The 27,765-nt window shown below is 36.7% G+C and overlaps 1 protein-coding gene and 1 non-coding gene across 3 annotated transcripts in view; both read right to left on the bottom strand.

The window, feature by feature from the left end:
- The window catches only part of MTA3 (metastasis associated 1 family member 3), a 123,220-nt gene that overhangs the window by 70,246 nt on the left and 25,209 nt on the right, over positions 1-27,765 (bottom strand). For both annotated transcript variants that reach the window (XM_090281210.1, XM_090281211.1), the window contains exon 4: positions 12,153-12,279. In XM_090281210.1, the coding sequence (XP_090137336.1) occupies positions 12,153-12,279 (127 nt within the window). The remainder of the gene's footprint in view (positions 1-12,152; positions 12,280-27,765) is intronic.
- Positions 24,806-24,969, bottom strand: LOC150005876 (U1 spliceosomal RNA). The gene has a single exon (XR_016512234.1). It is a non-coding gene; the product is annotated as a U1 spliceosomal RNA (small nuclear RNA).

Raw genomic sequence — 27,765 nt, 5'->3', positions numbered from 1 at the left:
AGGCAGCACACAGGAGGCATGGGAATCAGGCCTGCATTGTATCTATACTGCTTAAAAGCTTGCTTTTGCTAAAAAAAAAAAACTTCTTCCCCCTGAGCTGAAAAACAATAGATGTTTAATGTATAATTTTAAAGTAACTTCTCAAGGTCTATTCTGAACTGTTTTAAGGACAGTATGTGGCCAGATCTCCCATCCTTAACGTTTCCTTGCATGCGCAACATTCTTTTCTATATTATCTGTAAACAACCACCATCTAAAGCAACCTTAGCAAAGAGATTTATAACTTTGTTTGATGTGATCCGCCCAGAAAGGAATAAAAGCCTGTCCAGGCGAGGGTTGTGGCACGCTCACTGATTTAGAGAGTGGCTGTTCTGTACATTTACTCCATCGGGTTAGTGCAGTCCGTGTGATTTTGTTAGTCGCATCCACAATGCCACAGACACCACTGGTCCGAGTCCGCGACAACTGACCTTGCCTGCAATTATGTATTTTTAAACTCCTTGTCCCACCCCGCTTCTGCTCATAAAAACCTATTTTGTACAGTCCCTCAGAGCCCCCTTCTATTTGCTAGATTGGGGGCTGCCCAATTCATGACTCATTTAATAAAGCCAATTAGATATAAAAATTTACTCAGTTGAATTTTTGTTCTTTAACAGTAAGAGTCTAGAAACATATACAGGCTGGGAAAACTATAGGAGTGAGACATGTTGTTGCATACCCCATATTTTTATTTCTGAACCGTGTCAATATATTACATGCCCCCACAAATTTTTATTTTTTAAAAAGGGGTGGGAGCTAATCAGTTTGCTGTGATCCTGACAACAAAAAGGACTGCTCTACTGTCCACTGCTTTTGGACCCCAGATTACTCCAAACATTTCCACCTCCAACCACAGTAATTCACAATAAACTTACTACGGCAATCTATTCCCATCAACTGCAGTCTTTGGAACATCATTTGTTGTTTGTTTTGTTTTGTTTTTTAACCCTCTGCTTATAGACAGGCATTTTGTTCATTTCTGACATGAATGACTATATAAAGAAAAAGTCTACCTTCAAACATTAATTGCTCTAGGTAAAACATGAACCAAATTTTTTTCAAATTAGTTTTTGGAAATGTATGGAAGTGTTTTTCCGATGCCAAAATAACATAACAGAGTTACAACGCATTTCCAAAACAGTTTGATAACTCCATTTCACAGACAGACACAAAGAGACAAATCCCAATATTGTAAAGTATTTTTATTCAGTGACCTGACTGAAACAAGTTTAACAGTATTCCAATGGTGGGGAGGGAAGATAATATTTTTAGAGTCTCTACAGAATAATATGAATTAAATGACAGGCAAAGCCTATGTGTTTATCTCTTTTCTAGGATGCCTTTAAGCTGATGGAAAGGGAATGAGAAACAAAAGAACATAAATAACTATAAAGAGGGAGCCATCAGTACATGAACTATTTCAGAAAATTCTGAAAGACAAAGACAGATAAGAGAGATCGAGCAAAACAAACCAAAGTTCAGAATGAGCATTTCAATTATCAGGGAAACACTATAACTAGAAACAAGGCACAAATGCACACTATATACATTAATATTAAATATGGCACTGGTGGTTTTAGTTAATACAATCAAACAAGAAAAGATAATTAAGAAACAAAGTCCAAAATATGCATAAAGAGAGTTGATGCTAGGGAAAATGAAACTGATTTATGTACTAGAGCCCTAAAGAATTTCCAGTAAGAACAGGACCTAGAAGAGCCAGCTTTACATTCTAACTGAAAGCCTACCAGCAAAGTCTACCCACACAAAGTGAGCTTCTGGTTGGCCTTGCTATTATTCCCTGGTGTTTAAAGAAGAAAAGACAGCAATGAATCATCTAATATTTGAAGAAAGACTACAGCACGAAAGACAAATACTGAAAAATCAAAGGACAAAAACTGAACCTGGAGGAAACAGAGGTGGTTTAAACCATCAAAGAGAACTTTGAAGATACAAATTAGAATTTTTAAAAGATTTGTGAGGATACTGCATTCATAAAACAAAAATAAGAGGCACTGAAAAGTAACATTAAGCCCTGGCTGGTGTGGCTTAGTGGATTGAGTGCCAGTCTGTGAACCACAGGGTCCCAGGTTCAACTCCCAGTCAGGGCACATGCTGGGTTGTGGGCCAGGTTCCCAATTGGAGGCGTGCAAGAGGCAACTACACACTGATGTTGCTCTCCGTCTTTTTCTCTCTCCTTTTTCCTCTCTCTAAAAATAAATAAAATCTTTAAAAATAATAATAACATTAAGGAGGCAAAAAATAGCCTCTGAAATTTTAAAATATGATTGGCAAAATTAAAATATCAGTAGATGGGCTGGAAGATAAGTCACAGATTTAGCTCAGAACAAAAAACAGAAAATATATAAGGAAAGGCAAAGACCATCATTCCAGAAGATCTAACATATAAGCAATAGAAGTACTGAAAGAGAAAACAATGAAAGAAATATTAGGAAAAACTTTTCCAGCTATAAAGGAAAACAGGATCTAAAATGGTCTACCAAATAAACTCATGACTGAGGCATCACCAAAATTTCAGGACACAAAGGGTATGAGAATTCTAAGAAAATTTAAGAGAGGAGGGGATAAACAAGTAACATGCAAAGTACGGAGAATCTATGTGATACAAAACTACTGTTCATTGATGACAGATGTTTGAAGATAAAGTTCTGAGGGAAAATAATCTTTAACCCAAAATTCAATAACAAGCCAAACTGTAGCATGTGATATGTATCTATTAATTTCATTCCAGAATAGTAAAGGATGTATCAGAAAATATGTACAAGAGATGTTGAGTCTGATAAAACTGAGAACCTCTGCTGTAAGGAGTTATACATTAAAACATAAAACTAAAATTAAAAATCATAACCAAAAAGCATAGCAGTCTTCCAATTAGTACATGAAGAAGGAACAGTAATCAGAATATCACCACTATATAACAACTATGAATTAATGGATCTCTGGACAATAATCATCAAATACCAGTAACATCCAGAAAAGAAATACACATATTATGTATCTCTTGATACACAATACTACCTCCAAAGAAGTTTTTGTGCCTCAAAAGTCGCTCTTCCTGAAGGAAAGGAAGGGAGGGAAGGGGGGAGGGAAGGAGAGACGAAACTGAACCATATCCTCTATATCTAATTACCAATTCATGGGAAGTACGAGGGAGTGACATGGTAGAGGACACCCTAAGGACACAATCAGCAAAATCCAAACAGTAAGAAACAAAATCCTCATTTCATCAACAAAAATTAGCAAGGGGAATAAAAAGAAAGAGAGAAAGAAAAAGGGAAACCTTGTTTATCTTCCAAGTTAATTGGGACCATTTCCTAAAAAGACCACCCTTCCCCTACTACACTGCAGTGGTGCTGTCAAATATGAACTTGCAGCCCTGGCTGCTGTGGCTCAGTGGATTGAGCATCGGCCTGTGAACCAAGTGTTGCTGGTTCGATTCCCAGTCAGGGCACACGACTAGGTTGCACGTCAGGTCCCCAATTGGGGGCATGAGTGAGAGGCAACCACACAATGATGCTTCTCTCCCTCTCTTTCTCCTTTCCCCTCTCTCTAAAAATAAATAAATAAAAAACAAATAAATCATTTTTAAAAAATGAACTTGAGTTATCATTTCCAGCTTTTCTATTATGTTCCACTGGTTTACTTCTCAGTGTACTTACTAAGACCACCCTACTCTAATTACTGTAACTATACAAGAGTCTTAACATCTAATGATATAAACCTCTAACATTTTTGTTCTTCAAGACTGACTTTGTCAATGATACTTAAATGTTTTTGTCTCAAGATTTTTTACATTCCTAAAATCACTGATGACCTCAAAGAACTTTTGCCTTTTTGGATTTTACCTGTCAATATTTATTTACCATGTTAGAAATTAAAATTGAAAGAATTTTAACATTTACTAATTTAAAAATAAGCATTATATTAGTAAATATTTAGTAATAATTACTATGTTTTCCAAAACAAAATAAGTTAATGAGAACAGTGGCACTGTTTTATGTTTCTGCAAATCTCTTTAATGTCTGGCTTAGGCGACAACTAGATTTTTGCCTGAGCAACAAGTTCACTTCATTTTCAAAAACATCCACCAAATACTCCTGTCTAAATAACAACAGTTTGTCTTTCAGTGGTCACTTCAACTAGTTCAGCTTATTTTTCAAACAATCCCATTAGTTTTTTGTTGTTTTTTTAATTATCACCTCACTTCCATAGGGCGCATAAGTAATTTATGCATACTTCCCATTTCATCACAGAGAATGCTAAAAAGATGTGTAATCTCTTGTAATAAGGCAAATGACTGCACAAAATAATCCATGTACTGAATGCCACTGTATTTTGTACCCTGTACACTATATAATAAAATTTGTGTGAACTTTTCCTCAATTTTTAAAAAAGGACATGAAGGAATGAACTGTACTGTTTTGTCAGGAACTTTCTTTAGTGTTGTTTTTGCTTTTGTTTTCACTGCAAATGCACAGAAGTGAAGAATACTGTGCCAATTACAGCAGCTGGGTGCCACTGCCTTGATTCGTGCTAAGGGCCCAGCAGTTGATCCACCACTGCTTTTGCAACATCAATACAGGAAAGAGGCAAATAATCTTAATATTGTTTTGAAAACAGTTTTGACATCACAAGGCCCGGAAAAGGTCCAGGGGGACACTCCGAAGTACATGAACCATGCTTTGAAAACTTATTTTCCCTCCACAAAACATTTTGCAATCAGCTTAATTTACACATTTACACTTCACACACGTACAATCTTATGGAGCTTTTCTTTGGGACTGTATTGAATTTGGAACAATGTGGGAAAGCCTGACATACTGTCATGCATTTACTTATCCTGCATTTTAAGTCTTTAATTCCTTAAGCAATACTTTGTAGTTTCTAGATAGAGCTTTTACACATCTTTCCCCCTTTTTACACATCTTTCTTTAGATTTATTTCTAGGCGTTTGGTTTTTTTATGATACTGTAAATGGTATCCTTTTAAACTTAGTTTTCTAACTGACCCTTATACACACCGTAGACATAAAATAAACTTAAATATGAAAGGTTAAACAGTAAATCTTCAAGAAAACAGACTCTCTTCACAATCTTAAGAAATCTTTGCCTATTCCAAGACAGTGACACTTGGATTCGTTTTTGAATTAGCACTCTTTCTTTTTTTAACTGTCCTCCCCTCCTCCTGCTGTTCCATCATTCACTTTCCAACCATTTCTCACATATTTAAAAACAAACTAACCAACCTAGAAAGACCAAAAATGACAATAGCAGTGCAGAATTAGCACTACTCAGCAGCAACAGAGGAAGCTACATGGGTAATGTAGCTAGCTCCTCTGTCATTCCAACTCAACTCCAGCAATGTGCAGCCAAAATCCAACAGATGCACATAAGATTGGGGGGCAGGGGTGCATTAATGATACACCAAAATGTAGGTGCTGTGGGTAGAGGAATTATAGGTGTGTGTGTGTGTGTGTGTGTGTGTGTGTGTAAGAGAAATAGAGAAGGCGATGGGGTCTTCTGTATTTTTCACATTTCAACAATAAATTATAATTCACTGATTATCAGAAAATAAACAAAAAAAGTTTATTTTAAAATCCAGTGCTGTTGAGGACAGCAAAATGGCATCTTCATAACAACTGTGGTGGAAATATAAACAATAATATTTGAAGGGAATTTAGCATTTTGCAACAAAAATATCTGGAAAAGTATACCCTTAAATTAGAAACAGGCCTGCTATCAAATGGTAATAATTAATGTCACTCCTTTACTACTACTAGGGAAAGGAGGGTAAAGCTTTCAGTAGATTTCCATCTACTGTCTTCATCAGGATCAGCCATGCATTCAGGCAAAAAAGGGGATAAAAATGAAAGCAAAATGGCATTTTCTCTCCTTATATGCAAATTTTTTAAATGCTTTCTCCCATTATATATTTAAAGCGTTTTCATTTCAGAAAAACTAGAAATATAGGAAAGCATAAAGATGAAAGTTGCTTATATTTTCTGACATTAAAACAATTTTGAAATCCATCAAATACCAAGTACCTACCTAACATTTGTGATGGAGACACATGCTTAGCCATGAAAATGATCTCATTTATTCACAAAATAAAAACCATTAACTAAAAAAAATAAACAATTCTGAAATAAATATATCAGTATATATATATTTTCACAAACTTATATGATAACTTCCGTTAGAGAAAATCCAAAAAGTGGTACTGCTGAATCACAGGACATGTAATACACTCACTACAATCTCATTTTTCTGATTTCACTAACACCTAAATATAGAACAATTAACCTATTTCCCTACCCAGTGTCACTTGTTGGCTAGAAACTTTTCCATGTCTCCCTTTTTCAAGGTGCTATATACTGCTCATAAATTCTTTTTGTGTGTGTGAGGCAATGTTGGGCAAAAGTAGGTTTACAGTTGTTCTATGGAAAAATAATACAATAATTAATAAATAACACTGTGCTTTGTGTATTCACAACTGTAAACCTCCCTTTGCCCTTTTGCCCACCCATGTACGTATTGGGCTAGCCAAAAAGTCTGCATGGTTTTTCCCATAAAATAAAAGACACATTTTGAATTTTCACCAATAACTTTACTGATTTGGATATTTTTAGTGTGTCTGCTATCTTCCACATGGTATAATGTTGATTGTTCTCAATATCTCAATCTGATCGCTTCGACAGGTCTACCTGACCTTGGAGCATCATCCAACAAGAAATTTCCAGCATGAAGCTTTGCAAACCTCTTTTGACACACTGCACAAATCATTTTTTGCGCTTCAGTTGCGTTTTTACCTTTCTTGAAGTAATAGAGCATAATGTGCCAAAAATGTTGCCTGTTTTCTTCCATCTCCAAGATTAAAATGGCTACACAAAAATTCACCAATTTTGATGTCTTTTTTTAATGCCTGCGGATATGACAGCTGTCACAATACAATACAATCTAACAAAATTGTTTCAAATGAAGTTAAAGACAACTGAGCAACACAAGAGCCATCTTACAGAAAAAGAACAAATGAAATTTTTAACCAACCCAGTACATAAGAAAAGATTTCTTATCTTCTGCCTGCCTAGGCCTATTATGTAAGTCAGTCACTTCCCTAGAGGCCTGGGCCAACTTGTCAGTCCATATATCCAAATCTTTAATTCTCATAAAAGACAAAGGCACACAATCTAAAAACTCATTTAAAGTCAGTAGTAACTGAGAAGAGATTATTCTATTATCTGTTGATGATTTTTATTTCCTTAGAGAACAAAAATAAAATTAAATGGCAACTATGAAAGCTTCAAATTCTTGACTGGCTATTGCTGACTATGTTCCACAGCAGGCAGGACAAAACGGAAAAAAAGATACCATCATTGAAGAATCTTGCACTCTTAACACAATGTCTCACTAGAACAATCTAGACAAATATTACTTAAGCCCCACACAACTTGTATCAGTTTTTCAAGATACTTTTTCAACTGAATTAAGAAAGCCCCTCGTTTTGGGGGCGAGACCATGTTAGATGCAACATGGAATCACTTAACCAAGACAAGTTGACTACAAATAGTGGCTGTAGCCAGTCCTCTATAAAACGACAGTGATGATGTTTGCATTCTGAAATCCTAACCTAATAATTGTTTAAAAGGAAAAGAATATAAGGCTTTCTCTTAAGTACTCCGCCATTAAAAAGAGACTGAACACAGTGTGCACCTATCCTACTACAAACATCAAATTTAGGTTCTGGAATGGCTTCTCTTGTCTTTTTTTTCTTTAAATCCTCACCCAAGGAGGTTTTTTGTTTTTTTTTTTCCAATGTGTTTAAAGACAGAAAAATGGAGAGAGCAAAGAAGAGAAACATCGATATGAAAGAGAAGCATCAACTGGTTGCCTCCCATTGGTGCCCAGAGTGGGGTTCCCAGACCAGGGATAGAACCCACACCCTAGGAATGTGCCTTGACTGGGAATCGAATCTGCTACCTTTCGGTTATGGGACAATGCCCCGACCAACCGAGCCACTCCAGCCACGGCTCTGGCATTTTTTAAAAAACACAGTCAAGGTAAAGCAATGAGGCGGACAGGGTCCTCCTCACCAGTGGTGCTCTGAATGAGGGCCAGGACTACCCCTATGGATACATTGGTTTCTCTGCCACCACTAACTCCTCCTAACAAGACAGACTTGGACAAGAAATCATCAGGTCCAAAACCCCTTACTCTAGGACAAATTGAGGCCAATAATCAACAGATACCTAAGGAAATGCTTTTAAGACACAATGAAGCATAACTTCAGAGGCTGTTGTCCAGGTCCCAAGGTTGGGCAGCAGGAGGATTGGCTCTTTTTAAATGAGTAACTAGCTGCACCAGAAGCTGGGAAAAGGCATTAATCATTACACATACAATGCTGTAATTAGCAGCTTTTAAAAAGCCAAGCTTTGTGTGCTCAAGATGTGGAAAAACTGACATTGGACCATATACAAGACATCCATAAACTTAAGTACCCAATGAAGCAGGTACTTCTCAGTTGCTACAATATATCTAGCATTGTAACATCATCTTTTAGTATAATAGTATAGTTTATACACTTAACTCGGTTTTTAATTCAGTTCGGCCCATTTGACTTAAGCATCTAAATAAAAAAAACATTATGTGGAAAAGAAAAGAAAATCAAAGAGCCTACCTATTCAACAAGTTACGTAAACAGTTTTCTTTCTGTGTCTGACTCTTTTTAACACTTATAGTCATGTATATCCTAATACTGTGTATTTGCAGCCAGGCAGTCTGGATTCAATTTCTGAATCTGCCATTTAAAAGCTGTGAGCCTGACAAGTTACTTAACCTTTTTGTGCTTCAGTCTCCTCATCTATAAAATGGGGGTTATGGGGGTTATAACAGGACCTATTTTATCAAGTCATTGTGAGGATTAAGTAAGATACAGGTAACGTAAGTGAAATAACAGCAATCATAAAGGTTCAATAATTGTTAGATTTTTAAAAGCCAAGTTCTATAAACATGGGCTGTATATAAGACGGAACACAGTATTATATATACTTATAACAGGTCTAGCAGCTGGCATAACAATTTTATAGTGCTTTATGATGTAGGTAGCATATAATCTATTATTAATGACCTAAGGCACTGTGTGTGAAGCAAGCTCCCTCTTCCCTTTCTCCCAGCCAAAAAAAAAAAAGTTCTGAAAACTTCTCATTGCTCAAGTCCTATCTATCTCACAAACAAGAGGTGAATCACTGACCTTACCCAGAACTGTTCTGATCTCCCTCTTCCAGCGGAATCAGAAGGAACAAGAGTTGCTTCCCTGCCACTTTGAGAAGCTCACGGCATCCAGTATTCTAGCTCACAAACTACAAAGGATCTCCTGGAATGCCTAGGTCAGGTTTTCTCCTATGTTCCATATGGCACAAGGAAATTCTGGGCACATGATAATGTCCCTGAGAATAAAAAGCCAGTATTCACCAAATTACCGCTCTTTGCTGCCAAAGAACAATGGGGCTTCAGAAATTCCCTCCTGTTGTAGCAGAAATAGATAGGGCATGACTTCAACAGTAGCAAAATGTCAAGATTGCTCCAACATGCCACTTGTTCTACATCAGCATGAGGGCTAGTGAGCACAACTCCATGGTTTGGCCAGAGGCTACCCCTAACCTCATTCTACTGTTTAAAGATGAGAATGTCAACTTGGGGGGAAGTCTCAAACGTCTGTGTCTCTTCATAGTAATTTAAAAGAATTGCCATCTGATAAACTCCTTGAGTTTACAAAGCTGGAGACCTTGTCTTACTTACAAAGCACTTATTAAAATACCCAATCTAGAATATTCTCAGGAAATGTGTTCAATAGTGACTGATCATGTATACTATGTAATTTCTATGTTCAATACAAAGGTATCTTAATAATTATATTTTAATGTATTCTCTCAGTCCTTATAAAAGATGAAAAACACATCGGTTTTTCCATTCCAAGCAATCTGTAGAAACCAGCATTACTTGTAAACAGATTCCAACCTATCAAAAGGGTAAATTAAAAATATACTTGTGTGTTTTGGATACATTTTAAAAAACATTTGTCAGATTCTTGTTCTGGCAAGATTCTTATAACTGGCCACATATCTTCTTGAGCTTAAAATGAATTTTTATATTCTAGCTTCCTCCAATTAAATAATATATGCATATGGCTCTTTGGCATTAATTAGTTACTTGCATCTCTAAGAAAATTATAAAATGTTTGCATGTTCTGTTTGAACATAAATTAACTTACTTTCCTAATTATTCAAATACCCGTATTGGTAGGTAAAATGACTGTTCCCAAATTACCTGGCCAGATTATCTTTTTCATAAAAGGACCTAATTCACACAGACTATACTAACTAAAGCCAATCCAAACACAGTGTCCCCTAGAGAGCCTAGCTAAAGCAATAATACAGTGTTAACTATTATTACCGAGGGAAGGATCAAGCTATTTCTTAAGAGATGTGGAGAAAAAGGAATTATAGTATTTTTGTCATACATTTTCTACCTTAGAAGATCTCTATGTTTACTCTGAAAAGAAAAGACTACACCAAGGTCCTGGAGGTGAGGTACAGGTGTGTGGGGATATGTGTGTGATATACAAGGACCAAATCAGAGCTCTGGAACTCTCCAAATCTGTCTGATCCTCAAAAGGAAGACTTAAATTCAACAATGACATGGGTCAGGAGGTGGGGAAGACTAAAGAGGAGGGGCAATCATTGAAATAAAGTTAACATATTTTATTTCCCTGTATTAATAGTTTTTTAGAGAACCATGACTAACAGAGAGCTAAATAAAAAATAACAATTGTGAACAAGAATTGAAGAAATTTCTTTAACCTGAAGAGACAAAAACATGCATTTCCTCACATCCATCACCGGCCAACACCTAAGCTCACCTGTTTCCTCTACCTGAAACATGCCCCATAGTCTCTCAAAGGCTGAGTAAATGCCAACCCTTCTGAAGTTTTCCTGACCCCGAGGGTCAGTAACTACCTGTCTTTTGAGATAAACATTTTGTTGTAGCTACAAGATGCACCTATTACAGAGTACACTGAGAAACAGCGTAACTATATGTTCAAATGTTACCATTAGCCAATCGTCTAAGACCACTATCACTCCTCCACAACTCCCCAAACTACAAACTGAAGACTGAAATTTTTCACTTTTTCATCCTATTAATGCACAGAGCAATTGCAAGTGAGTAATAAAGAATACAGTAGTCCCTCTCTATACCGCAGTTCACTTATCGCGGCTTCACTGTATCGCGGGATTTTTTAGAATATTATATTTAATTATTTATCGCGGATTTTTCACTATGTCGCGGGATTTTGCGGTACTGTATATGTATGTTGTTAAAGTTACATAGGTTTAAGAGTGTAGAATATGTTTAAGAACATAAGTAGTGTTTATAAAAGTGTGGAAAAGGTTAATAAGGGAGTGGGAAAGGTTAATAAGAGACTGGGAACAGTTTACAAGTGTGTGGGAAGGGTTTATAAAGCCTTAAAATATATATAAATACTAAAATAAATGTAAGGTTGCTAACTTTGCAGATTTTCACCTATCGTGAGGGGGTCTAGAACGTAATACCTGCAATAAGTGAGGGAATACTGTATAAAGTTTTCAGCCCAGAGGTCCTCAGAAGAAAAATAAAAGGCCATACACTCTACAAGGTCAAGAATCACCTGCTTGGGAACCAGATCTTGGGTCCTAGTTCTTGGCTTTTAATGACTCTATAATGTTCTAGGAATCTGGAGAATACCAGCTTTTCCCAAAATAGTCTCTGCTGGACACTTCTCTGCAGTATGCTAATAGATTCCCAAATAAAATAGGAAAGTCTGGATTAAACTAAAGCTAAGTGGTTACTTTACTGCAGAACATTCTTAGGGCTTTAATATGCTAATACATACCATAAATTTCCAAGATAAGATTCCATTATGAAGAATTTAGTAAACTAATTTGAGCAAGATCATAAGCAGAGTTTGGAAAATACTTCAAAAAAAGGTTATTTTGGTTTTTTTTTTTTTAATTGTCACAATATCACTGAGTACTTCAAACCAACTTCTGAAGTTCTTACCTGATATGTGTTGCAGGCAGAGATTCGTATTGGCGTGACAAAAAGAGTTCCCTATGCTTCAACTGATGCTTCTGTTTATCAGTCAAGTCGGCCTCAATGGTCGTTTCAGATTCTTCCTCAATTTCTTCTGCACAAATAAAATTCAAAGAATTCATTATTACTAAGCACATTATCTATCTGCATACTTGGATAAAAATTGACCTTTCATTCCATATTTTCTTCATATTAATATTTAGCTTTCATTTGAATTACAACCATAAAATTAAGTTACATGGGCATCAAAGGAAGAGGAACAACTACCACTTAAAAAATGGCAGAAGGAACATAAGCATGTATCTCCTCTTCCTCCATAAAACCACACCAAAATGGCAATTAAAATATATTAACATTTCAATGTCAATGAAAAATGAAGCAACACTGAAAGATTTTCAACCACAAAGAAAAGTTTTAGACAATGGAAAGCAGATGTAAAAAGGAAAAGAACACACTTCGCCTAGAGAAGGAGGTGACAATCCATGTATCTATTCATGGGCATACAGGAAATGACATGGAGAAGACAGGCACAGGGCGTGACTGACTTAGCCCTCAAAGATACCAAGTGTTGGGACAAAGGGGAGGAGTGGGGCCAAAGCTAAAAAACAGGAGGAAAGGGCTGAAAGTCTGATCTATGACACAATAACAAGAATACTCTACTTTTTTAAGAAGAGAAAAATCAGAAAACAAGAAGTAGAATAACATATTTCAAATTTGAAAACACAAATAAAAAAATAATAGAAGGATTACAAGGTAAAGCTAAGAAAATCTCCCAGAAATTACAACACTAAGACAGATATAAATAACTGAAAACTCCAAAAGATTTTTTTTTTAAAAATTAAAGAACATGCATGAAGTCCAACATCCTAATAATAAAATTCCAGAAACAACAGAGAAAACAGGTTCTTTACCTCTTAAAGAAATGATTCTAGAAAATTTCCCCTTACTGAGCAAGATGAATGCCCTGACTGAACTGCCAGCATGATTAATTTTTAAAGTGCTAACATAAGATCACAAGTTTACAGAAAGGAAACATAGGTCATGTGCAAAGAAACTAGACTAAGTGGAATCACATGTAAACAGCAAGATGGCAGATCAATGCCATCCAGGAGGAAAAGTGATATTCAACCTAGAATTAATTGCATTGCAAACTATCAAGTCTGAAATAGTAAGGACAGCCTTTCCTTCATTCAACCAAGATAAATAAGGTGTTCAAACAGGCATTATTCAAGGTGTATCGGATGAGCACTGAGGAAAAAGTTACTAATAAGAAACAATTTGAGGTGTTTGCCTTTGGGAAGCAAGGTTGGGAGGAAGAGGTGGAAAAAACAGAAGACAAAGTCTTACATCAGACATTTTTCTTTAAAAAACAAAAAACACTGTAGTTAACACTCTTTATAAAGAAAAAAAAATGACCAAATGTCCTTTATAGATATAATCGCAAACAATTTTAGACATAAAAAAATTTTAACTATAATACCTCTTAGGGCTCACAGCTCCTCTGCAACCCTACCTAGACCGAATGTGTGTGCCTATGGGAATGGTAGGAGCCTTGAGGTTCAGTGTGAGGCAGAAAGGGATGGGGACCCTTCACAAAGGAAGTAGAGCCCAAGTTCAAGCCCCTAAGGCCTTCACGTTGGGACACTGATTAGCACCCCCCCACTACACACACACACACACACACACACTTCTGTTCCTCACATTCTTAAAAGTTCGTTTTTATGAACCCTGGACCACAAGAAGATTTTTATCACACATAATCCCCTAGTTGTGGCAGTTCTTTTGAATTGTGTAAGGGTAATGAATGGGATAAGTGTCAGCTCTTTTCTACTTTCAAATTTTGAAAGCTCTAAATGGAAAATGAACCTGAAAAAATGATTTAGAAAGACTCACCTAGTTAAGAAAAAAAAAATGAATAAAGCGATTTAAAAGTCTTAGACTATTCTTTTTAATGAACTACACAAAGAGAAATACAGCACTAAAGAGCCATTTACTTGCAAGCCTAATACGACTTCACCGGTAAAGAATAATGAAGTTATTGCTGCATTGGCACTATTAGCACCAGCAAAGATCACATACAAAATTATACTGTTTACCTAATTAGGATTTGATAAATTGTTCCATAAAACACAGCTAACTCAATTCTAATGCATACCCTTATAGAGCTTTTAAACAGCAAAAAAGCTCTATAAATAATAACAGCAATAACTTTTTATTTTCTTATACATCCTCTTGGCACTGGGTGAAAAGGACTAAAATTTCTGACATCCAATCTAACCAAAAAGGGAAATCACCACACGAGCATCTGAAACCCACTTTTAAAAATTTACCTACTTCTATAAACTTGCATTGGCTTCTGAACAGGAATGACTTCCATGTCATTCACATCCTAAAAAACATTCAACAGCCACAATGGCAAAAGCTAGCATGTAGACAATGAAAATTTTAAAAGACCAAATATGACTATCATCAAATTCACATCCATGGTAATATTTAATTATAATTTTCTAAAATCATTTTACTAAGCTTGATGGAACATCGAAAACCTTCTAAAAATTATTCAAGGATTAGTCCCATAGTATACACAGTGACAGAAGAAACTGAGAGCAAATTATTTACTGTAGTTTCCTTATAGTTAGAAAGTTTCATACATATAGTTTACTAGCAAGAAGGCACTGAGGGCAAGAAGGAGAAACAGTACAGGAGAAAACTTAGAAGAAAGCTATACAATGGGACTGTGTGAAGTTTTAAGGGGCACTATAAATATCACTACACTTATTATTGTGTGTGCAATATAATGTGTGACCCAGCATGGCTCTACAAATTTCAAAGTTTTAGACTACAGGATGAGAAGAAAAGCATGACCAAAAAGCTCAGTAAGGCTAATTACCCATTAAGGCTTAGAGGGGACAGGATAAGGCTAGCACAAATAATGTCCAAGAAGCAGGGGTCAGAGAAGAAATCAAACTAGCTGACTAGTCCAGAGCACCAAAGCCTCCAGCTAGGATACAGGATACAGGAGAGCAGTCTCCGCAGCAGGTTACAATCAGGGACTGAGGCAAAGCTTTAGAGACTGGGCATGTGACATGTGTAAAACCAGAGGAGGTGACTGATCAATGTAAGAAACTGAACTATGAGGGACAGAACACAAGGAAGAAGGAGCCATTACTGATTCTAGATACTTGACTTGTAACTTGTTGTTTTTCAGAACAGATCAGAATTGTAATTCCGATGTACTTGTTGGGAGGGCTGGAGAAGGGGGTGGTGGGCGGGGAGAGGAGGAGGCAGGAGAGTTCTCCACAGGTTATTCTCAAGCTTCCTAGATCTATCTCTATCTTAATGAAATATCAGCCCACAGCGATATGATATTAGCTGGTACAGACCATACAGAAAAGCTGGTCGATAACAATTGGTTTATAGATGCATTTAATAACAAGTACCCAAATGTTTGAGCATGTATTGGACTGAGAATAGCTTAGTATTGATGCAACTCAACCTGCCTGTTAAGAGAAAGAAAAAATATCCTCGAAAAAGAATAAGCAAGTTGAATAAAACTAGAAGGATTTTTATGACAATTGAGATTTCATGGAACTATTGGAATGAAGAGAATAAAACAGTTTGGAAGTCTAGAGGCAAATGATCAGTAAACCAAAATCAATTATATTTCTATCACCAGCAACAAACAATCCAAAACAAACTAAGAAAACAATTTCACTTATAATAGCACCAAAAGGAAAAAATACTTAGGGATATCTTTAACAAAAGACAAATTTTGTATACTAAAAACTACAAAACATCATTAAAAGACATTAAAGAAGACCCAAATAAATGGAAAGATAATGTTGACAGATTGGAAGATTTAATATTGTTAAGGTGGTAATGCTCCTTAAATTGATCTATGGATTAAATGTAATTCCTACCAAAATTCCTACTGCCTTTTTTGTAAAAACTGAAAAAGTAATCCTTAAGTTCCTATGAACATGGAAGCAACCCAGACTAGCCAAAATAACTTGGAAAAAAAGAAAAAAGAATTTAAAACCACTCCACTTTTAGTTTTTGAAGCTTATTTCAAAGCTACAACAAACAAGACTATGTGGACTGGTATTAAGACTGGACATATAGATCAATGGAACAGGACGGAGTCCAGAAATAAGCCCATACATTTATAGTTGATTGATTTTAGACAACAATGCCAAGACAATTCTCTGGGGGAATGAATAGTCTTTTCTATAAAAATGGTTCCGAAAACAACTGGATACTCACATGCAAAGAAAGAAGTTTGTTTGCCCCTCACACCATATATGAAAATTAATTCAAACTGAATCAAAGACCTGAATGTAAGAGCTTAAACTATAAAACTCCTGCAATAAGGCACAGGTATAAATCTTCATACCTTAGACTAGGCAATGGTTTCTTCACTGCGGCCTCCCTAAAGCATAAACAACCAAAGAAAATAGATAAACTGGAATTAATATTAACATTTCTGTGCCTAAAATGGACACTATCAAGAAAGGAAAGAGAGCCCTGGATGGTGTGGCTTAGTGGATTGAGCGTTGGCCTATGAGCCAAAAGGTCACTGGTTCGATTCCCAGTCAGGGCACACACACCTGGGTTGTGGGCCAGATCTTCAGGTACGGGCATGCATGAGGCAATCAATCGATGTTTCTCTCCCTCTTTTTCTCCCTCCCTCTCCTCTCTCTAAAAATAAATAAATAAAACCTTAAAAAACAAAGGAAAGAGACACAGAATGGGAGAAAATATTTACAAATTATGCATCTGATAAGAGTCTAGTATCTAGAATATAGAGAACTCTTATAACTCAAGAAAAAAAAGACAACCCAATGTAATAACGAGCAAAGGATGAGAATAGACATTTCTCCAAGATATGCAAATGACCAATAAGTACATGAAAGAATGTTCCAATCACTAGTTACTAGGGATAGTCCAGTCAAAAACTATGAAATATTTCACACCAACTAGAATGACTATAATAAAAAAGATAATAATAAGCATTTGCAAAATGGAGAAATTGGAATCTTTGTACATCATTTGTGGAAATGGAAAACGATGCAGCTGCACTGTAAAACAGTTCAGCAGTCACAGTTACTGTATGACCAAGCAATTCCATCACTAGGTATATATCCAAAAGAAGTGAGAACACATGTCAACACAAAAACTGGTACATGAATATTCATAGCAGCATTATTCCTAACAGCCAAAAAGTAGTAACAACCCAAATGTCTTCCTGACTGAAAAAATGGATAAATAAGTGTAATATAACCATACAATAAAGAGGAATGAAGTGTTGATTCATGCTTTAATGTGGATGAATTTTCAGACTAAAGAAATATGAAAGTGAATGTTACAAAGAACCACATATTATAAGATTCCATTTATATGAAAAGTCCAGAATAGGGAAATCTACAGAGAGAGGAAGTAGATTAGTTGTTGCCAGAAGGTGGGTGGAGGGAGAAATGGCGGAATAACTGCTAATGGGTATGAGTTTCTTTTTTGGAGTGAAGAAAGTGTCCTGAAATTAAATAATGGTTATGGTTGCACAAATCTGTGAATATACTAAGAACCACAAACTGTACACCTTTTTAAAGGGATGAATTAAGTGACATGTAAATTATATCAAAAAGGAAAAAGGCTAAACCTGATTAAAAAGAGGGTGGGGGCAAATGAAACGTGAAAAGTCAAAAGAATGGATAAATTTCAGTGGAGTGGTACCCATTACCCACGGGCAATATGTTCCAAGACCTCCAGTGAAAGTCTACAGCTACAGATAGCACCAAACTCTGAATATACAGTTTTTCTTTTCCTATACATACATACCTATGATAAAGCTGAATTTATAAATTAGGTACAGTAAGAGATGAACAAAAATAACTCATTATAAAATAGAGCAATTATAACAATATACTGTAACAAAAATTATGCGAATGAGGTATTAAGTAAATTAAGGGTTATTTGAACATAAACACTGCGATAGTCAATCTGATAACCAAGACAGCTGCTAAGTGACTCACAGGCAGGTGGCATACAGGGTAAATACACTGGACAAGGGGATGACTCATATCCTGGGTGGGAAGAGCAGGATTGTGTGAGGTTTCATCATGCTACTCAGAAACGTGGGCAATTTAAAATTTATTAACTATTTATTTCTAGAATTTTCCATTTAATATTTCAGGCTGTGATTGACTACAGGTAACTGAAACTATGAAAACAGAAACCGTGGATAAGGGGGGACTACTGTATAGTTATGTAATGGAATTCTATTCAGTAGCTAAAAATGCTAAGTGAATCCGCACATTTACATGGATAGATCTCAAAACTTGATATTAAGCAAAAAAAGAGGCCATCTGTAGAAGAACACATATGTACAATAGCATTTTTTAAATGCAAAAACAGTGCTCTATATAAATACACATACTTATAGCAAAAATATAAAAACACGAATGGAAAAAAAACCCACAAAGGTAAGACAGCAATTCATTGATGGGGAAACTAAGAAGGGAACAGGCTTCGGGAGGGATACACACAGCACTATAAGAATCTGAAGCAAATATATCAAAATATTAAGAGAAGACAAAGTTGGCTGGTCGGTTCATAACTGGCACTTCAATATTCTCTTTTCTGCTCCCTAAAAATACTTCAAAATAAAAAGTAAATAGGACCCAACAGAAAGAAAACACTTCTTTTGCCTGTGAACTCTAATCCACGTTCAAGTGTTCTATTCTTTAATGAGGACAACCACCACAGGTGATAATCATTTCTTTACCTGTATCTTCCATCTCTTAATCTCTATCAATTTCAAAATATAAATTTCAACTGGCATTCTGTATAACATTAGTCAATATCTAAATACATATAAATAAATATACATATTTATAAATATACAAATAAACTTTGGTTTTGAAGATTAAAAAGGAGGAGGAGAATAGAAAATTGGCCAATCTTGGGAGATCGAAAACCGAAAACAACTAAGAGTCCAATGTTTGTATAAAGAAATGCTAGCAATAAACAGGGAGAAGATCTGAATGCATGAAAAGTTAACAGTAGTATGAAGATCAAATGTAAAGCTAGAAGAAGCCTCTGAGATTTTAGTATTGATCCATCATAAGGCTTTCATCAACCTCTTGCTGGAGGGGTCCCCTCCTCTTTGCTACAAGCTTAAGGTACTTGTCACAATATGCCTTGAACTACAGTCATCTGATGCAGAGTCCCTTGAGAAAAAAGATGGGTCATTTATCTTTATATCCATGCTGTTTTACTTGTGAGGTAAATAAAAGAGAAGGAACCTCAAGAAATGTTCTCGGAAGACTCGTAAGAATTATTGGCTAACGCTCAAGTCAGTGGCTGCAATGACAGACTCACAAAGTTATGGCATAAAACAGTGCACAGAGTAACCACCGAAAGTTACTGTTCAAGTGGCTCTTCTTTTCACATTCCAAGATCTAACACAGGGTGGATGGGAGACTAGGCTTCAGAGTCACACCTGAATTCAAAGTCTAGCACCTCACATGCCTAGTTGTGTGACCTTGGGCAAATTATATATTATTTGTAATCCTCAGTTTTTTCATTTATAAAATGTGGACATAATTCCTCCCTCATACATAAATTGTTTAGCACAGTGACTAACAATGCTAGAGAAAAAAACTATTACTTTTGTAAAATAAATTTTAATATGATTTTCTTTGGCATTTGGAAAACGATTCCTATCTCCGAAAACAATAGCTCCTAAATTAAAAGGCAGCGCATATTAAATTTAAAACAAAAATGTTTTCACTTTTGGTAAACAAAAGCAGATATCCAGACCGTACCCATGGAGATCCCTATTTAGAAACTCTGGTGTGACTACCCCAGAGCTTCAGTTATGAATCGTTATTATAAAACGCTAATTTTAAAACATTTTTCAAGCCCTGGCCAGGCTGCTCAGCTAGTTAGAGCATCATCCCAATATGACAAGGTTGTGGGTTCAATCTCCAGTCAGGACACATACAAGAAGCAACCAATGAATGCATAAATAAGCGAAACAACAAATCAATGTTTCTCTCTTTCTCCTTTCCTCTGTCTCTCTAAAATCACTAAATTTAAAAAAAAAAAATTTTTTAAGACATTACATATGAAGTTTTCTGGGGATGATCAGGGTTTTGTTTTGTTTTTTAAATTTTCTGACAGAACACCTATACCAGATATTGTCAAGCTTTATAGTTTCAAGACCCCATTATACTCTTAAATCCTATCAAGGACCTCAAAGAGCTTTTGTTTCTGTGGGTCATATCTACCAATATTGTATTAGAAATTAAAATGGAGCCAGGAAGGGAGGAAGGGAGGAAGGGAGGGAGGGAGGGAGGGAGGGAGGAAGGAAGGAAGGAAGGAAGGAAGGAAGGAAGGAAGGAAGGAAGGAAGGAAGGAAAGAAAATTTATTGATGTGCCTATCAATGTGTTCTGGGGATGTTTCTGTGAGGAAGACTAAAAGTCCTGCCCTGATAAAGATTATAGTAGACCCAGGATTACATACAATAATATATATTTCCAAGTGTCTTAAATGTGATAAATTATGTAAGGTACTCCAGAAGTATGACAGGAAAATACTAATGTAACCAGCGCCTTCTTAAAGAAACACAGTTTAGCTGCAACCTAAGGGAAAAAAGGTGGGTGGGGTGGGTAGGCCCTGTATTTTTATTTTTAGTTTTTAAGTTTATTTATTTTTAGAGAGAGGTGAAGGGAGAGGGGAAGAGAGGAAGAGAAATATCAATGTGTGGTTGCCTCTCGTGCACCCCCAACTGGGGTTAGGGGTGTCCGCAACCCAGGCATGTGCCCTGACTGGGAATCAAACCAGCAATCCTCTGGTTTGCAGGCCAGCACTCTTATCCACTGAGCCACACCAGCCAGGGCCCCCATCTTTTTTAACTAGAGAATACAGCTGGCCCAGGTCCTTATCTGTACTTGGGCTTGGCTTGACTATATGAATTTCCTGCTTTTATTTCATATCTTGTTGACTAAATAAGCTGAGAGCCTCATTTAGGGTGACTGAAACTGTCCTGGTTTTAAAACTGAAATTCTAAAGTTCAGAGAACCCCCCAGTACCAGGCAAACCAGTACAACTGGTCAACTAGCCCTCATATTACTCAACCCAAGTATTATGCTTTGGCCTACTGAAAGAAAACCTGTGGTTCCATAATGGCTAAAATTTAGAAGACTGAAAATACCAGTCTCATCAAGAACATAAACCAACTGGGATTCCCATACAATAAAACAGAATAAGTTCAAATTGGTTCAGCCACTTTGGAAAACCTTTTGGCAATAGTGCCAACATAAATTTATACCCACCCCGTGACCCAGCAATTTCATTATGAGGTATTAACCAAGAGGAACGAGAGCTTAAGTCTACCGAGACTGGTGCAAGAATGTTCACAGCAACCTTTTCCATAGGGGCCAACAACTGGAAATCACTCAATGTCCATCAACAGGAGAATGAATACTACTGGGCCTGAAAAAAGAACAACTAATAACAAGCAATGACACAGACAGATGCCACAGACATGGTGCTGAATGAAAATAGGCCAAAGAAAAGGGTAAATACTGGAGGTACTCTATGCATATAAAGTTAAAGACCAGGCAAAACTAACAAGTAGTACCTGAGGAGGAAGAGGGTGGTAATGACCATGAAAGGGGCACAAGGTAAAGTTTGTCTACCTTCAACTGAAGAGTAGTAATACAAATATATACATGTGTGCAAATTTATTGACCTGTACACTTTACCCATTCCACTGCATTTAATACCTCAATTAAAAAACTTAAAAAAAAAACTGGAATTGCTGTTTCCAGACCATTGAAATAACGGGGTCCAGATCTACCTTCCTATCTGAAACAACCAAAACAATTAAAAATTAATAAATAATTTTTAAGGAAGACAAAATACATGAAACATCAGTTTTCTCAACACTGAACCACGGCACATCAGGCAATGAAGAACACTGATTCCTGAGAGGAAACACTGGCTCTGCTTGCTGCCAGGCAACAGTGCAAGGAGGGGAAACTGAGGCAGAACATGACAGACTCCTAGATTTGAGGAGACAAAGCTGAAGAGACCAATAAGACCAAAGCACCTAGATTTCAGAAGATAGAGAATTGGGAAAAAAGAAAACCTAGAGATTTCAGAGGGTTATCCGCAGGCACAGTACCAATGAGTGAATGAGAATGCTACCAGAAGTCAAGGAAAGAATGACTGAAAAGAATCAAAAGAAACAGTGCCCAGAGCTCACAAAGGGCAGTGAACAGATTTGTTTCCAAACAGCCACACTGGGAAAACTCACAAATCATGATGTATTGGGTGGAGTTTACAGAAAGGTGTTGCCTAAATATTAGGAACAATTAAGCCCTAGACTGAGCACTAACTGCTCCATACACACCTAACAAAATCATAAGCACATCAAAATCAAAATCAAAAAGATCAAACAGCTTTCAAGTTACTTAAGTGCATCCCAGAACAAAGCTCAAGAAGATTTATAGGAACACAAAAATATCAAGGACACAAAAAACCAGTTTATAATGTCTGCTACACACCTATTAGAAGGCCTAAAATTACAAACACTGACCATACAAAGTGCTGGGAAACAATGTGAAGAAACCAGAACTCTTTTATACTGCTGATGGAAATGTAAAATTGTACAATCATGTTCACAAACAGTTTGCAGTTTCTAAAAGTGAAAAATACCCCTACCATATGATAAAGCCTTTCCATTCCAAACCAAGAGTATATGAGATCTATCCAGAAGATATCCAGCCATGTAATATGAAAAATAGAGACCTTTATTGAAGAATATAGAAGATACAAGAAACACTGTACATAGGACAATGACGCCTCAGTCCCCTTTCCAAGTAGGCACCTTGGGACGTCACTCAGTTCTCTCAATCGCCATCAACTGCCCTGTCAAACGTTCCTGAATCTCATCAAAGGTCTGAAATCTCTTCCCTTTCAAAGGTGATTTTAGTTTTGGGAAAAGTCAGAAGTTGCAGGGCGCCAACTCTGGACTGTAGTAGGGCTGAGTTACCTGGGTGATTTGATGTTTTGCCAAAAACTATGCACAAGACATGATGCATGACCAGGTGTGTTGTCATGATGAAGCTGCCAATCACCAGGAGCCCATAACTGTGGCTTTCTGAATCATCCGAAGAGTTTCCACAGAGGGACATTCAAGCTTAATGAAAAATCTGGTGCAGATTTGTTGCTCTACTCGCTCAGTCATTTTGAATGTGACAGCCACACAGTACACATGCTCACTCAACGGCATCTACTGCCCCCACTGACTAGTACAGTGAAGTTGTCATTGTTTACACATGAGCATTCCAGTCCACTCTCCTTGGCTGCGAGGTTACCTCAACATCGCGCATACTGTTCTCAATATATTAACAATGGCTTGACTTTTTCTGGACAGACTTTGTATGTCTGTACAAGACATACACAAATGTTCACAGCAACTTTGTAATAGCCAAAACCTGGAAACGACTGAAATGTCCACCAACAGATTAGTACACAAACTGTGGTACATCCATACAATGGAATAATCTGAATAGGAAGGAAATACTGATAATAAAAGACACACTGTATTCATAGATTAGAAGACTCAATGTTGTTAAGATATCAATTTTCCCCTAATTGATCAGTGGACTTAACACAATCCCAATCAAAATGCCAGCAGGTTCTTTTGTAGATAATTGACAAGCCAATTCTAAAATTCATATGGAAATACAAGGGATATAGAATAACTAAAACAACTCTGAAAAAGAGAAGTCAAAATTAGAAGACTACCAGCATGGATGGACATGAAAAGTATTATGCTAAGTGAATAAGCCAGTCTAGAGAAACAAGTACCATATGATTTCACTTATATGTGGAATCTAATGAACAAAAAAACTAACAAAACAGAAACAGACTCACAGATAAAGAGGGGTTGGTGGCGGGGGATGGGGGGTGAGGGGGTGGCTGGGTGAAAAAGGTGAAGGGATTAAAAACAAACAAACCCCAGAGACACAGTCAACAATAATAGTATGGTGATTACCGGAGGGAAAGGGGTGGAGAAATATAGAACAGAGTAAACGGGGGATAAATGGAGATGGAAGGAGACTTGACTTTGGGTGGTTAACACACACACTCACAATACAATTACAGATGATGGATTACAGAACTGTACACCTGAAACCTATACAATTTTATTAACCAATGTCACCCCCATAAATTCAATTAAAAAACACAAAAATAAATACGTATAAAAAACCAAAAATTTCATGTAAAGCTGAAAAAAAGCTACCATTTTCTGCACGTCTCATGACTTATCACACACTTTATTCACGTAATTCCTATAACAACCCTCAAGACACAGAGGGTAATAAGATAGAAAGTATTAACAAGCCCTTATAAAAATGAAGAAACTAAGGATCAGCAAGGTTAACCTATCTGCCCAAGGCCACGTGGGCACATAGAACCAGTATTGATACCCAGTATGACTCCAAAACCCTTTTTTCCACAATGCCAAATTGGTCAAATATAAAATGGAATATATTCATATTTAACTCTTCTAAAATTTATTTATTTATTTACTTATTTATTTATACAGGGGAGAGCGCAAACGCAGACCCCCACTACCACAAATTATGCAGTCGAGTTTCCCACATTTGGGGAAATTGCAGGGGTCAGCACACCCAGAGTGCAATGGATAAACCTCTCCCTGGGAAAACCACCTTTGTGACCACGGTATCTCCCCTGCCAGGTAAGAATCTCTAAAATATATTTTATGGAGATAGATAAAACACAGAAAAGCAGCAATCAAAGGAAAGAATATTAGTCCAATAGGTAACACTGACTAGGTCAAGGACTCAGCTGTAAAACACAGAAGGTTTAAACCGAATTTTTATAAGGTCCTTCCAGATCTAAAATTCTGTAGTTTGAAATGCTAAATGAAAACAGACTTTGGCTCCTCTAAACAGAGGCAATATATAAAGGTAAAAGCACTAGTAGAAATAGAGGCAACAGGAGTAAGTTACAGAATTCAGTATTTATACTGCACTTCAATGCAAAAATTATTTTTAAAAACATAACCTCTGGAAAATTTTACATTTGGTACTCTGACTACAAAAATGATTTTTATTCAACTAGTCAAATATAAAACTGAGTCTATAACTATAGGGAACTGCTCCGCATGGCAATGGCGAGAAATGTAGCTCAGCCCTGGTTAGAAAACTGACAGGCAGCACACTGGAGGCAGGCCCACAGATCGGCTTTCCCATGGGAATCAGGCCTGCATTGTATCTATACTGCTTAAAAGCTTGCTTTTGCTAAAAAAAACTTCCTCCCCATGAGCTGAAAAACAACAGATGTTTAATGTATAACTTTAAAGTAACTTCTCAAGGTCTATTCTGAACTGTTTTAAAGACAGGATCCTTATCATTTCCTTGCATGCACAACATTCTTTTCTTTATTATCTGTAAACAACCACCATCTAAAGCAACCTTAGCAAAGAGATTTGTAACTTTGTGATCCACCCAGAAAGGAATAAAAGTCTGTCCAGACAAGGGTCATGGGGCTCTCACTGACCTAGAGAGTGGCCGTTCTGTCCCTTTTCTCCACCGGATTAGTGCAGTCCATGTGATTGGTTCATCATATCCACAATGCCGCGGACGAAGTATGCGACATATAACTTTCCAACCCAAAAATCAAGTAAAGCTAACTAATAAAAGGCCTTTAAAGAAGCTAACTAATCACTGGAATGCCTCCTTTAATAATCAATAAGCAGCATGACATCAATTTTAAAGTATTAATACAGTACTTGCTTTGTTTAAAAAAATAACGAAGTTACAGATCAACAAGAAAATGTGTTATCACCCTGGCTAGTGTGACTCAGTGGACTGAGTGCCTGCCTGCGAACTGAAAGGTCGCTGGTTCGATTCCCAGTCAGGGCACATGCCTGGGTTGCAGGCCAGTCCCCAGCTGTGGGCGTCCGAGAGGCAACCGATTGTTTCTCTCACACATCGATGTTTCTCTCCCTCTCTTTTCTCCCTCCCATTCCTGCTCTCTAAAAATAAATAAATAAAATCTTTTAAAAACAGAAGAAAATGTGTTATCATAAAACATCACCAACTTGTCAAATAATAAACTTCTGTAATATTTACAGTTGATAATAATCTGGTTAATGAGACACAAACTTGCCATAACTGCTAATTATAAAATGTCATTCACAAAAATAAAAACATTACATATAAAGCAACAAAAGAAAAGTGTGCTTATAAATGAATGTTTATTACTTTTTGCTTTATCCTCACCTGAGAACATTTTCATTTGCTTTTTTTAGAGAGAAAGAAGGGAGAGAAACATAAATGTGAAAGAAGCATCAGCTAGTTGCCTTCATCCACACCCAGATGGGGGATCTGCCTGGGACGGGAGATCTAACACTTTGGACCAGGGGTCCACATAGGCCTGCACCAGGACCGGGGATGAACCTACAATTTAGGCATGTGTGCTGACCAGGAATCGAGCCAGCAACCCTTTAATTACAAACAATGCTTCAACCACTGAGCCACACTGGCCAGGGATGAATGTTTATTACTTTTAATGCTGTGACAAAATAGGTTTTTGAACCAACTCCAATCAACTGGGAGTAGCTGCCTGGAAAAAACTGAGAAGGGTCTCCAGGGGCAGAGTTAGGGCTCAGATTAGCCAAGTTTGTCCCTGGATTCAGAAATGGAGAGTGTCAGGCTGAGATCTATGTACCTATATACTTTATAGCCTAAGAAACTACAGAATAATGGGCTAGGTTCTCATAATGTCAAACTTCATAAGGAAAATATAAGACATCTATAAGTGAATTTGGCAACACAGCAGGGTACAAAATCAATATTCAGAAATTGAAGATATTTCTGTACACCAACAATAAAGTATCAGAGATAGAAACTAGGGGGAAAAATCCCATTTACTATAGCAATAAGAAAAATAAAGTACTTAGGAATAAACTTAAACAAGGGAGTAAAAGACCTATACTCAGAAAACTACAGAACACTGAAGAAAGACATTAAGGAAGATACAAATAAATGGAAGTATATACCATGTTCATGGGTGGGAAGAAACAACATCATTAAAATGTCCATACTACCCAAAGTAATTTATAGGTTCAATACAATCCCTATTCAAATACTAATGACTTATTTCACTAACCTAGAATAAATACTTCAAAAATTTATATGAAACCGAAAACAACCCCAAATAGCCAGAGCAATCTTGAGGAAGAAGAACACAGTAGGAGGAATCACAAGAACTGATATCAAACTGTATTACAAGGCCACTGTAATCAACACAGTCTGGTACTGGCATAAGAACAGACATATAGATCAATGGAACAGAATAGAGAGCCCAGAAGTAAACCCAGGTCTACATGGTCAACTAATATTTGACAAAGGGGGAAGGCACATAATATGGAATGAAAAGAGCATCTTCAACAAATGGTGTTAAGAGAACTGGACAGGGACATGCAAAAATATGAAACTAGACCACCAACTTACATCACACAACAGAATAAACTCA

This window comes from Furipterus horrens, unplaced genomic scaffold (genome assembly GCF_987537825.1).
Source record: "Furipterus horrens unplaced genomic scaffold, mFurHor1.1.pri manual_scaffold_6, whole genome shotgun sequence".
Taxonomy (NCBI): Eukaryota; Metazoa; Chordata; class Mammalia; order Chiroptera; family Furipteridae; genus Furipterus; species Furipterus horrens.
This window is presented reverse-complemented; position numbering and strand designations above follow the sequence as displayed.